This window comes from Mizuhopecten yessoensis, unplaced genomic scaffold, assembly GCF_002113885.1.
Source record: "Mizuhopecten yessoensis strain PY_sf001 unplaced genomic scaffold, ASM211388v2 scaffold4083, whole genome shotgun sequence".
NCBI classification, from domain to species: Eukaryota; Metazoa; Mollusca; class Bivalvia; order Pectinida; family Pectinidae; genus Mizuhopecten; species Mizuhopecten yessoensis.
In genome coordinates this window covers 143,626-158,215 of record NW_018405367.1, presented here as the reverse complement: position 1 = coordinate 158,215, position 14,590 = coordinate 143,626, and the positions used below count along the sequence as shown (strand labels likewise).

Here is a 14,590-nt window from a genome sequence, read left to right as displayed (position 1 = left end):
CTCTCCATTTCAAAAAGATTTATTTTCAAACATGAAATCTGATATTTATATGTAATTGAATTTCTTTCCTTTTCTTATCAGTCAATCTTTTAAAAACATTTGTTCAGGTTTAAAAAACAACTTTGAAGTTCCAAAAAATAATTTGTGAAGTTTCAAAAAACATTTTGTGAAAGTAGCTCAAATTTCAAACTCAAACACGTTTGTTATTTAAGTTTCTTTTTGTATGCATGTAAAAATCATCCATCATCTTTTGAACGTCTACGAAATATTCTATCATTCTTGTTCGGTCCAAGGTTACAGCTTAGATATCTAAACCGGGTGTTTTTTGAGTGTGTTATATGATCAGAGTTCCCCTAGATAAACAGGCGATTATGATAATGATGTGTAAATATCGAACCACACAGGATCATGATGTACTGACTATTTCAACAGACCATTATAATATACACAACAACTGACAATCGGGGGACAATAATGAACAAAATTCCTGACATCAAATATACAATCCCCAGGGGTTCTGGTATAGTGTTCTAGGTATTAACCCTTTCACCACTCTAGACCATAATGGATTCATCCAGATCAATGTATGGTAGAGTCTACTAAAGCTATATAGGGGTGAAATGGTTAAGGATCCTTATCCCACTGCACTGTAGATTTTTGTATATACAGTAACCTCTCCTTAACTTCCGTTAAGATATTACTAGCACTGTTGGCTAAATTAGACCCCGACATTCCTTCATCCGTCCAAAATGATGACATTTACAATCCTTTTTCTTCTAAACAAAAAATTATTCTTTCTTTAAACAGTTTATATTTAAAATTTGTTAAGGGCTTATTGTAGATAATTATACATTATTTGAAAATGTACCCAGGCAGGACAAACTGATTGTAATTAAAGAAAAAACTTTCCATCTGGGTGTAAACTATATGATCAATTACGGACAAGGAGTTTCAGATCAAATATTTGGAAGCATTTTAATTGAAGTTAACGATAATGCAGTTAGACTGTTTTTACACGACTTTGTTGTGACACACATTATTTTGAGGCTGTTTTTTCTGCCAAAAAAGGAAATTTAAACTGTATTCCGGCAATTTCACAATACCGTTCACCTGGATAATTGCTTGTTGAATTTTTTCACAGGTTCTTTTCAATAGAAGAAAAACAGTGGTTTCGCTTAGTACTAGTGTCAAAATAACTTTGTACAATTTCCGTCAAAAATTGTATTCATCATTTCTTTACCGACTAGATGGCACCCAATTATTACGTTTTAAAAACATTCATTATATTCGAACACATGTCATCAACACAAAAAGGAGAAAATTATAATGATGATATAATTTTCTCAAGTCGATTATCTCTTTATCTTCAATTTTATTCAAAAACATTGTATTGTGTTTCCTCACCGATACATCAAGTTGAGACGGGAAAAGATAATTTTGGGGACCGTCTCAAAATACTTTAACCGCCTACAGTCTTTTTAAAAGTCCCACTCTGAGTACCCAAGTTATTCCTGTTGACTGCTCAACCATCAAAATCAAAATGTGTTATTTGCATAGGTTTGATCAGTCACTTTTGACTCGATAAAATTGTCGACAAAACTCATAAAATTTTCCTCTTACACGCGAAAAATCTACCATCAAAATTTTCAGTCCTTTGTCACAATCTTACAGTTGAAGTCGGTAATAGGCTGCCAATTTTTAACATTGCCACGCATTAAGAGCTTTTAGTGTATCTATTAGTGTTATTCAGCATACATTTTCTATACAAATGTGTCTATGTACATACATAGCATTCTTTACATTAGAAACATTTGGGATATTTTAATCTATTTGACTGATAGAAATGGGAATAGTTTCAATTTTTGAAATACAATTTCACGAGTTCAAACTGATTAACATCTTTCTAAACTACGGACATAATAGAACATTTATTCTCACGAATCATAAACCATCAAATGATAGGGCCATTATAACCCACATTTAAAGTACCATATATCTACATCATTATTATAATGTAACCACTTATACAAAACATCCTACAAATGACACCTAATCTGTAGACCTTGGACCCTATATGGAGGCACGGTAGTCTAGTGGTAGGACGCCGGGCTTGTGACTGAAGGGTTGCAGGTTCAAGTCACGGCACGGCACTGTGTTGTATCCTTGAGCAAGATACTTTACTCCGCTTGTTCCAGTCTACTCAGCTGTAAATGAGTATGTGGTATGTGGTTCAGGGCAGTGCTAGAATTGTTGAATGCTAGCTGTTAGCGCCAAAATGGCAGCACCGGCTGTATGCTCCCCAGGGAGTTGAGAAAGATATCGGCTGGTTGCAAAGGCCCTATAATCACGGATAGTATTTTATGAACCACTTTGAGACGAACTACGAACTAGGTTGTGATAAAGCGGTATATAAGAATCTCAAATTATTATTATGATTACGGTAATTTTTATAAGGAGAAAGAAAATTGCAATGGGGTGCCTAAAATATTGATTCTAGTAATTTCCCTGCCCCTATCTCCTTTACCCCTGCCCCTATCTCCTTCACCCCTGCCCCTATCTCCTTCACCCCACCCACCAGACCAGGCAGGGATAGACATTTTTAAAGCAAATGAGGAGCATAAAGAATTATTCCTCTTGGTACTTTCCAATTAAAAATGAATAGGAATATTATGATAAAGACGACATTTCATAATTCTATCAATGGTAGTGAACTTGTTACAAGTCAGTGAAGCCAAAAATATAGGTCACAGTTACCCACATTTGATGTGTGATGTATCTGTGTATTATAGCACCGATCAATATTTATCCCATCTGAAGTTTTGGTGACTAATATACTTTTAGTATATAAGTGTTATATATATATTTGAGCTAAAAATACCCAAGACAGTAATTGAGTGTCTTGATACTCTGCTGAGTGATGCATGAGTGAGTGAAGTGAGTGACCCCTGGAATACATATGTCAAAGCAAAATCAAAGGCTCAGTGTGAGCAACCTTGAGGATGAGACAAGAAGACTAGTTTGATCCTTTGATGTACATAAAAAGAATCTTGCCGTCTCGTAATGGTAAAATTCACTGTCTCTGAGGTTAGGTGTTGGTCCTATGTAATCTTCAAAGGACAGATAGCAGCATAGTGATTGGTCAGGATTTTTACAATACCATTGAATCAAATAGCTAGCAGTGTACCCTTTAATTTTGCTATGACATATTTCAGGTAGGTTAAACTCAAAGTGACCTACATGTATATTTCATATAAATTGAGGCGATGCTCTTACAGGTATATCCACATATGAAGTTTGATAACTACGGAACCTCTAGCGATAAAGTAGAGCCTAACAAGATGGATGGAAGTACACCAGGACGAATATGCACCTACAGAAAGCAACCACTTAATGCTGATCAATCCACTATGTTTTGGAGCATAAGATAGTACATGTAGGTCACACGACCACAAGACGTTAGGATAAATACCAACAGGAAAAAAATAAATAGTGAAGAGATTTTTTAACAAGTGTCAATCCTGTACAAAGTAAACCATTTAAACTAACACCAGATTTTGGGCCGGGGATTTGATTAACCACATAAATCATGGACATATATAGCTATGTGCGTATACAGAAATGTACTTATAATTAGGATAACTGTATGCATACACAGGGTATCATTTACCTGATGGCCTATAATATACATACACCTGGTGTATATATAAGCTGTGAATAGGGATTTACAATGGCAGATTTTATTTCACACCTACATTACATAGGTACTTGTATGTTACACCAACTTTGGACAGGGAATGTAATTAAGTAGAATCACATATATATATATATATATACTATTTATTTTCCAGTAATAAATTTGACACACAAAGTTGCACAAATCAAATTCCTCTCTTTCAAAGACATTGTGTGCCAGCCATGAGTGGTTATATAAACTTTATTTATTTACAACAATTATAGCAAGTTGTTACAATTATCACTGTTAACGTTGTTGGCCTGGATGTTAGTATGCAAGGGGGGGGGGAGGGGGGGGACCAGAGTACCTGAAGAAAACCCACATAGTCGGGCAGGTGATCACCCCCATCGATATACCTATTCACGTCCGATCTGGAAATCAAACCCTGGGTGTCTTGGTGAAAGGCAAGTGTGCTTTATCCACTGTGTCGCCCGACCATGCTGGGTGGTTATCTTGCAAAGTTCATTTATAAACCAGCGTCAAGTTCTGATGTACTTTTACCACTAGAGTGATCTCCCCTTTAATTCCTTATTGAAGATGTCATCATATAATCCATGTACAATTACCAGCGTAAATCAGATTCAATTAGCTAAAGATTAGTAGATATGTAGCTACATTTGTCGATGTGAAAAACAGTCTGGATTTCTAAATCAAATTTACTTTCCTGATTACACTTGTCAATGTGCATATATGTCTCAGCTCACTTAATTGATAAGATCTCACGACATCTCTTATAAGCCGAAATATGTGAACCAAATTGAATTTGTCGAAAAGATCCAAAAAACGTCCGAATGTTATGTCTATCGTTCAGTTCTGATTACATCGGACAGGGTGGTTTTGGAATTCCACGAAGGCATCCTTCATACGGAAATCAATGTACGTCAAAGTGTAATACCACTCGGCTGGCGCTGCGGATGTTCATTCTCCGACCTGATCAAATACATTTGTACAATTATGACCACATAAACTATCGGATATCAAATCAATCTGGCCGGCTACATGCAACCGCAAAATAACAACACTCATTTAGAACTATATAACCAGGAAGGAAGACGGATAGAAAAAATATTGGCCCAGCCTGCTTATCCAAACCGTTTTTTGGTTTTTTTCACAATGAAAATTGTTGAAATCAAGTAATATTGAGAATCGTTCCTACCAATTGCAATTGATAATGGTTAGTTAAAAGTCAAACTGACTAAACAAATGTCAAACTGACTAAACAAATTAAAGTCAAATTGGCTCGACAAATTAAGTCAATCGTTATGCTGGCCCAATCAAGCATTTTGAACTGATCATGACCCTAAAAAGTAACACTCGTACTGCTTAAGAACTATTAGAAGAATCTGGGCTAGTTCTTGGTCTCGATTCAGTTTCGCCAAATGAAATTTTAATTTGTGCACCAAACGAGCTCATGAAGGTGCGCGAATGCCGACCAGTCACCTTCTTTAAAATTTATATACATCCCATTACAACTATATATAGCTATTATCCAAAGTTTAATACAAAATTGACACATTAAACTGACAATGGAATGCTGCGCTTGGTGCCTTCGGCATGGCATTTCAGTGAGATAGCACTATAAAGTCGGCATCAGATCCGCGCTATCACAAGGAGGCAAGCACACTAACATAACCCTGTCTCCTGCATAGACATGTACACATGCAAGCACCCATATACACTTCACACATTGAGGCACATCCTTAAATGACCTTATAGCTGTATAGAATGTGAATCAAAATTAAACCAAACCAAAATCGCTAAGATATACTTTGTTCAGCAAATTCTTAAAACCAAAAGAAGTTCTCTATAGGAAAACTAAACTTCAACTACAACAGATGGCGTGATACAGATATATCTGACTGGAATATTAATACGCCATTTGAGCCAGGTGAGCTTATAATATACCAGTATACCAAGGTATGTACTACTAGAGAAAAAAGTCTTCAATTCACTGCCACTCCCCAACGACCAGAGATTATAATCTAACACCACTTACCTCCTCCATTCCTTGAACCCATAATTGATTTTAAAATCCATTGAATTTGTTTTTTGCAATTTTTCGCATGTGGAAGTGTATTTCATGGGTATATATGCTGTTCACATGATTACCGTAATTAATTTGCGAATTATGTTCCCAGACATTATCTATATTACGTTACAGGTAGAAACAGGTATACATAATTTAAAACCACTTAAGTCATTATTATAACAACTCCTGGGTATATCAGGTGTCCCGCTTCTCGCCATCTCAACAGCTACAGGTGAGACTCGGATAAATGCTTAATGGCTAGAATTTCAAACTGATATAAAACTTGTTCAAAACATATTTCTGTCATTGAACTGTTCGTACCCGCGTGGTTGTAGGTTTAAATTGTGTTGTCGCGCAGTGCATCCATATTTAGATATTTATCCTGCATTATGGAATGTATTTCAATCTCTCCAAATGATTCTGTAGTCTGATATATTGTTGTACATCTGATAATTCTGTCACCAAAATAGCCCTATATCCAAGTATATTGAACAAAAACAGAGCTCATCAGGGAACATTATCTGCTCTAATAGTGATACCAATTAAGATCCCTACATTTTTTCAGAATGATATACATGTACTAGCTATATGGCGATGCATGTTCTATTTGTGAAAGTTGGATAAAGAGTCAGTTTTATGTCCTTATTGCTGTAGAAAAACACTTCAAAATCAAGTATGTTGTTTGAAGAAAGAAATGTCTAGATTTTGGCATCCAACTCATCATTTATTTAGCTATGCTTGTTGCCCTTCTTACACGAGCTTCAAACTGGAAGTTAACTCCTCCACCAATTGCAATTAATGACCCAATCAAATTACCCCCACGCTCTGCCCTACCACTGCCCCACGCTCTGCCCTACCACTGCCCTAGCCTATACCATTGCAAATTGGTTCACCAATAAGGGGCTAGTTGAAATTTAACAATCATTTTTACACGTCATAATTGACATACACCATATCCTCTTTTGATATTTTATACGGGAACATTTTACAAATGTATATATGCGTCTGCTTGGATAACCCTGATCCTCAACTTTGGATATTTTATACGGGTACATTTTACAAATGTATATATTCGTCTGCTTAGATAAGCCTGATCCTCGACTTTGGATATTTTATACGGGAACATTTTACAAATGTATATATTCGTCTGCTTGGATAAGCCTGATCCTGAACTTTGGATATTTTATACGGGAACATTTTACAAATGTATATATTCGTCTGCTTAGATAAGCCTGATCCTCGACTTTGGATATTTTATACGGGAACATTTTACAAATGTATATATTCGTCTGCTTGGATAACCCTAACTATACTCATGTTTACACTTGAAGCGGATGATAAATCACCCAAACAAACAAATGTATATATACATACACAAACATATATACTACGCGGCTCTTAATTACATAACTTGTCTGGTTCGTAAAGATTGAGATATACTTGTCAGTAACATGTTCTATCAAGTACTCAATGGTATATATATATAGCCATATCAAACAATGTTAACTGATACAAAATTGCGACCAAACTGTGTTCTTGATGAGGTACGAACTATTACACGCTGATCACAAACATAAATAAACTCAAATCTCAAGACGAACACACTGTATAAACCAATTCAATGTTAAACCAATGTTTAGTCTCGAGTATAAAACCAGTCCATTGAGCGACCAGACTTACACTTGTATTACTTGTGAATTCATTTGAGGTTTTCATAGCACTGAGGTTGAAGTTGTCCAATGTACACACTTATACCTCTTTCATTAGATTTTAATTCCAAATACAACCTTTGAACAATTTATAGGTATGTGCATAACTCACCCACTCTTTGGGAGCTTCTGTGTCGTGGTGAATGCGTACCTGTGAAAGTGTCTTTACACCGACCTAGTCAACACACTTCTGACGAGAGTCTACTATCGAAGAGTAGTATATATATCATGCTCATTGATTTTCATGGCATAAATTTACATTTTTTTTTTAAAGAATCTTAAGCTTCCAGCTGCATTTCCTTCTAGCTTATATAAGGATCTCCTAGTTTGAAACTTACGAACACTAGAATCAGATACCGAAGTGATCAAAGTCTATATTTTCTTCTAAATAATTCAACCCAAGTGATCAAAAAGTGATTAAAATTATTAAAACCTGATGGTTTTTTTGACACTGGGGCCAGTCTAGTATATATCCTCCATCCATTAATGTTTCAATATCATGAAAGTTTTATGTGAATTTTCAGTCTTAAAAAGAGAGTTCAATCTCTTTTCCATAAAACGACATGAAAAGGAACATATGGTATTAACTCTATAATGATTACACCCCCCCCCCCCCTTAATAATAAATTTTAAATAATAAATGTAATATATAATTTTGAATCAAACAGACGTATTCACAGACAACAGTATCTTAGGGAAATGTAAATACATTTATCTATACATGTCAAATGCATAAACATTTTTCATGATAGCAAATTTGTTGCTTTATTAATTGCTAATAAGATCAAAAAAGCATTTTTTTTTTATATATATATTGTTATAATATAGCAATTGATACAATGTAAGAATCACCAGGTGTCATTTTTGTGGATTTGAAAGGGAGGTTAAGGGCATCCTGCCTTAAGCTAGCCGTCTGAAACTGTTTCATAATCTCCCAACTTGAATACCAGATATCTGTTAGTGTACAGTAGCCCAGCTTGTGATTAAGGGGCAGGTCCTGTTATTGGGCGAGGACATGCAGCGAATCCCTGTAAAGTTTAAGTAAACAGATCTGCGACTCTGATCAGCGTGAGTCTCAGACAGCAGGTGGAGTTTTACAGTGTCAACACCACCACACAAAGAAAGTAACAAACTTTATTGATACTTGTACAAATTCCAAACAGACCAGATGTTTTGGTGTAGAGCGACTGACTATTTAATCCTTTCAATGACAACAGATTCTTTTATATAACCTAATACACGCTAGCTCAATATAAAACCACACTCACACACTTCTTAAGATCCTAATAGAGTGACCCCATAGATATGGGTGCATATATAAACCTGCACATTAACGTTACATTGGATTGCAATAATTATAAGCAAACAACTGTTCCAGACCATAACTGCCCATCTTTAGGTAGCTACATACCTTACAGAGTGCATCATAGACTTACAGCACTGATCTTTTTAAAGAGTTATCTCCCTTAATAAATTTGTTAAGAACTGCTAGATATATATAGATTTAAGTCCCACTGTTTTCGACTGTATTCAGGCCTGTAATGCTATATTTCTCTGTTAAATTTGTTAGACCTCAGACCTCTATATTCATACAAGAAAATTACAGGTTGAAAGTCACTTTAGAGAGTTGAGAGTATTTAATGAAGTCATTCCCAGTAACATTGCCGAAAAGTATTAATGTAGCAAATATCATGACCGACAGTGCACTAGTGGATTAAATCTTGACCCTTTTTTATAACATCAAGAGGTCCAGTGGTCGCGAACTCCAGTGTTGGAAAGGTTTTAAAAAAATAAAAAATATAATCACTTGTACATGTATATGTATTATTTTTCATATATAACTTGTTGCATAGGTAAATTGGCAAACCACTCCAAGTAAGAAATTAAATAAAGCCAAACATCCTGGAACTCTCCTTCATTGGAGATAATACAATGCAGAGCACTAGAACTCTACCTTAATTCAATTGACAAAAATTATTAGAGTGAAATCTATTAATTTAAATTAGCTGAGAACTATGTACCAACACATTCATTCTTGTGTACCTTTAAATACCTCATTTGTTAATTAGCCAGGTTAATTAGTTAACGATGCGTAATCAAGATCTATCCAGAATAATTTAAATCCTGTTTACAACTCGTTCAGGCAGAAAAAGGCAAAACAAAATCCAATAATTGCATCGTCGCACGTAAGTTACTAATTATAAACATTCACTATGGTCTGCCATATGAACTGTTTAAAATGCTATTGATGTCAATCACACATCATTGAGGGTACTTTAATGTTCATACATAAAATATATATACTCGATAATTAATATCTCGTTATTAATCAGTAACAATAATTTGCATTATCTTTGACCTGTCATGTGCTTGAATAGCTTTCTGATCAAAGGTTAAACTCATTGAGTGTTTCATTAATAATTACAGCTGGTATATATATATGTATTTACCTACTGCTTAGGGGGGTATACATTCCGCAGCTATGTTAATATTTCAAATTACATTTCATTCAAAAAAATTAATCAATTATAAAATTGTAACAATTGAAATTATTCTGTTCTGAAGGATTAGGAAGGGCAACAGATTAAGTCACACTGAGGGATTAGGTAAAATACAAAGGCAGAATTGGAACACAGTTACCGTAGTCTGCGTAATAACCACCCCATCTGTTATAAGTAGCACCCCTATCCTTTTTCTGCTCTCAGCATCATATTAATTAACTGACTGACTTTAAAAATTGTTGCATATGATTATGTTTTGATTATTTTGTGCGAGGTTCTGCAATATGATGTGAAAAAAAGTTCCCAAATTATCAAGTGCCTAAGAAGGGATTTATTTGATCAACTATGGTATGTAAGAATATCTAGTTCAAATGTTAGCCTAGCTTCTTGCCAAATCTTTCATGTTTTGAAGGATCATGACTGAACATTTTTTGCCAACATTTTGTTAAGTTTTTATCTGTAGACAAAATTTCCTTCATCATTTTCCTTCATCATTTTTTTTCCATCAAATTCAATCATTCTTTGGGTAGAACAGCATAAACTATGACAGAAAAAAAAACAGTTTTTGTCAGATACCTTGGTCCTACATATCATTATAAATATTTTTTAGACATTCTAAAATATTGTCACACAAATTCTTCTCCAATTAAAAAATTGACAAGTATGTGTTACAAAATGTATAACTGACACGGTAATTTCTACAACACTTATTATTTAACTTAAACTAATTGCCAAAGTATATAATTCTTCTATTACAGTTTTACTACTAAAGTATGTTTTTACCAGCCTATTGTCAGTTTGTTTTTGTAATTGTGCTAATATATACTTCAAAGAACTTTTCCATGACGGTTGGAAAATGACATATTTACAAAATGTAATTATACACATTCTGTATGCAGTGGAAAGGTTTACTGTTTTTTTCCTCTTTGAATTTATATTTGGAGCCAAATTATGCCAATTAACTACTGATGAATTTTAGACAATTTTTTTCCAAATTTGAAAAAAATATATCCCTCCTACTCCAAAAAGAAATGTGGTCTAAATATTCAGAATGTGTCATATTGTCTCAGAAGGCAGAGCAACTGACTATCAGTATTAATATTTCAGAAGAATTTTTTGGGGTTGAGTGGATGGGAATCTCTCTTAAAGTCCCAATAACATTTCAAAATATTTATGTCCCTGCAAGTGAGAATTAATAACTTTAAAGCTAATAGTTATATAGGCCATGTAGCCCATTGTTGTCTGCTTTTAAAATGAAATGAAAAATAAAAACATAAATTCCCGTCTAGTTATATTGCTTTTGGCTAAAACAGGTTTGTTCAAGAAGGTAGTCCTGTTTTATTTGAAAAGTGCCTAAAACTATCTCTGCTGAATATGTGTTTTCCACTGTCAGCTGTCCCTATTGTGTTAGTATCATATCAAAGCCGAGGGGCCAAACCCCTATTGTAGACAGTCAAAGGAGAGACCCTTTGTACCAACCACAGGGGCGGAACCTTTGTCAGATTTGGGCATCAAGAAAACTTGTTTCTTCAAAAAGAATTGTCTGATGATGTGCTAGCTTTTAACACCTTTCCTTAAAAAAATACATCATGCTTGGGCTGTTTTATTTTAAGACCTCATCATCGAACCAGCAGTTTCTCATCTTCAATGTCTTTGAAGTTTTAGACCCCTAAAGTAGCTACACTATAAATATCCCTAAATGATTATAGAAGTTGACTTTAAGATTGAGTTTATGAAGCATACATTAGCCACAAGGCCAAAAGGGCATCTTTGTTTCCCAAAAGAACTTCAAATTCCCAATCAAAAAGTTTTTAAAATCAAACACTAAAAAAATCCCCCTGGTTCGTTTCAGGGGTTACAACTAACTCTGACTTCTTCTTTAAGAGTTTTTAAACAATGGTATCTTGTTTATGCTTAGGTATATGTCACTAATCTACAGTGGCATCATACCATCTAAGGAAGAAAAGGTCAGGTAGGTTGAACCAGGTAAAAAAAACACAAAAAGGAAAGTGACATCAGCTGAAATCAACGTTCTATGTAATTAGCAGGTAGGGTATATTTTGTCCACAGTAGTGCAATAAATCTTGTCTGTCTTTGTCCAACGGAAGGAGGGGTAGTCGTAATTTGTCACTCTTGTGTAACCGCACACCGATCTGACCCTTAAAATTACGGAGTCCAAAATCTTCATTCTTAACCATTACCAGTAATTAGGTCTGGTTCAGATTTGCAATTTATTACATGCAGGTGGGAAGAACGGTTCTTTCGTTTTCCTTTAAAAGATTTGGATCATTGTCAATAGCTTGTAGGAGAGAAACTAAATTACTTGTTGAGATTCTTTGTGTAAGGTTTTATTTACAAGACAAAATTAGACAGGTGTTGTCGTTATTTCTGTAAAAGTCTATTTTATTCTTTAGGTATTTCACTTGAATTCAAACTTGAATAGTAATTCACAATGGACAAACAAACAGGTAGGGGCCAATTGACAATATAGGTGCAATTACCTGCAGCTAATGAATTTAAGTTACCTGTCCGATTATTATAATCTAGCTATTAAGCTATTATCTAGCTAGTGACACATTCACCTGGTAAACCCCTTGTTGCGACAGCTGCATGTATTATCAGAAGACAATACCAACAGCTTCAATAAATAATTTCTACATGAATTTTATATGATTTGCATATAACACCTATTGGCTGACATGATGGTCCTAACATTCGGATCACTTCAAACATGAAAAGCTACATGTTTTTAAAAATCAAAATTTGAAGGAGAAAAACTTAAATAAATAAACTCCTGATTTTTTTTTTTTAACACAGGAAATGTACTATTGATCACAAAAGATCAACTCTCAACATGTCGTAATAAAATACAGGTAGAAAAAAAACTTCAGACAGCAAATTTAAAGGTGGGGACTGTGAATCATTTGATACCTAATGAGATAAATATCTCCATGGTGATTTAAAGAGGCAAAATGTCCAAAACTTGAATATTTCACTGCTATTTTCAGACAGATCGATTTAAAACAAAAATGTCTATTATATTTCTTGACATCATAAACTTTGGTCATCATAATGATTAATACATTAGCGAAAATAAATATTCTTAAAACTTGATTGATTTATAAGTAAAAGAATTTGTGTACACTGTATCGGACAGGGTAGCTGATGTACTGAACAGATCATTAAAAATTAAAAATTAAAATGATTGGTCCTTAGACGCAGCTGTGGTTCACGCAGCTACGGACAGGACTGACCACTCGGACACCCTGTTGCAATGTGAGACTTTCTGTTTGTGGTGATACCTGTACATATGGCCACATTTGTAATATGACAGATGTCATCCAGACAAGGTGACATCTCATGATCAGACAAGAGCTCATCACCTGGCTGTGACATTAGCAATTAAATATTATGATTCCTTTTATCACCATTTTGAGGAAATTACATGGGAATGTGGAATTCTCTCTCATTATGATCATTCAATATACAAATCTATTCATTATTTATAAGCAATAATTATAAATAGAATATTGACGACAATGTCACATACTCTTTGGTTGGAACTGAAAACTGGCTTTGAAATGAAACTCATTCAAATTAAATATAACATGCAATTATTATATTTTTAACTTTTTAAGATGAAAAAAAATTAAATTACTCATTAATAATCAAATTACAGTAATTGCCACAAAAACTTTATTTCGTTTGCAATAAGTTACCAAAATTACTGTTAAATGTAAGAAAAAGGTTGATAAGTTTGTTAGTTTTATAAAAAGAAATACAATGTATTTTTAACAATAAAATGTACATTTATAACTAATTAAATATAATGTTTTGTTAGATATTAATTCAATACATGTTTGACATAAGTTAATAAATCAAATGTTACATAATGCTTATTTGTAATAGAGAAATAAGCAAACACACTTGTACCAGTACTATGGTCTTTTTATCGCCGTCGGATCTGTCAAATTTAAATACTCACCTTTTAACAGCATTGATGTTCTCTGACGAAAGAGAATACATGATGTTTTCGTGCGCCGATTCCAACTGTTGTTTTGAAAAGCCATCGCTTCTCTCTCCATAATAACAGTGTCCTATAGTTCTATCACTGTCTAAGTTTTGACTTTCCCTAACATAGTATCCTACCAATAAACCGATTAGAAACAGAACGGTAGATCCCAAAATAAGCAATGAAAACATCCATGTGCTCACACATCGAACCGACGAAGATTTCGACGATGATTCCGGGTCATATAGTCGTCGAATGTCAGCTGGATCGATAGAGTCCATCGAACTCCACGAGCGAAATTTAGCTGGCGACTTCGGCGTCGCCATTTTCAGGATTTGAGTGAAGCCGGCGAAGTGAAAACACCTCACTAAAGTTCCCTCACCTGTCGCTGTCTTCAAAGCGTTTACCTGAATGGGCCGTGAATTTCGGGGGTAGTCTCAAAATGGAAAACCGCCACCTATTCACCAGTGACGTAGTACGCAATTCAGTTAAACAATCCCTGCAGGGGTTTCCCGTCCAACAGGATTTCCTGAGCGGCGCTGCGTCAGATTACGTAATAATACCATAGAACCACTCTATGGCCATTTTCACGTCACGCCACCCCAA

General features: G+C 34.6%; 1 protein-coding gene across 1 annotated transcript in view; it reads right to left on the bottom strand.

Moving 5' to 3' along the window:
- The window catches only part of LOC110448484 (N-acetylated-alpha-linked acidic dipeptidase-like protein), a 48,195-nt gene extending 33,814 nt beyond the window's left edge, over positions 1-14,381 (bottom strand). The window contains exon 1 of the mRNA XM_021494747.1: positions 13,958-14,381. Coding sequence (XP_021350422.1) covers positions 13,958-14,310 — 353 coding nt within the window. The 5' untranslated portion in view covers positions 14,311-14,381. The remainder of the gene's footprint in view (positions 1-13,957) is intronic.
- Positions 14,382-14,590: the final 209 nt, after the last annotated feature.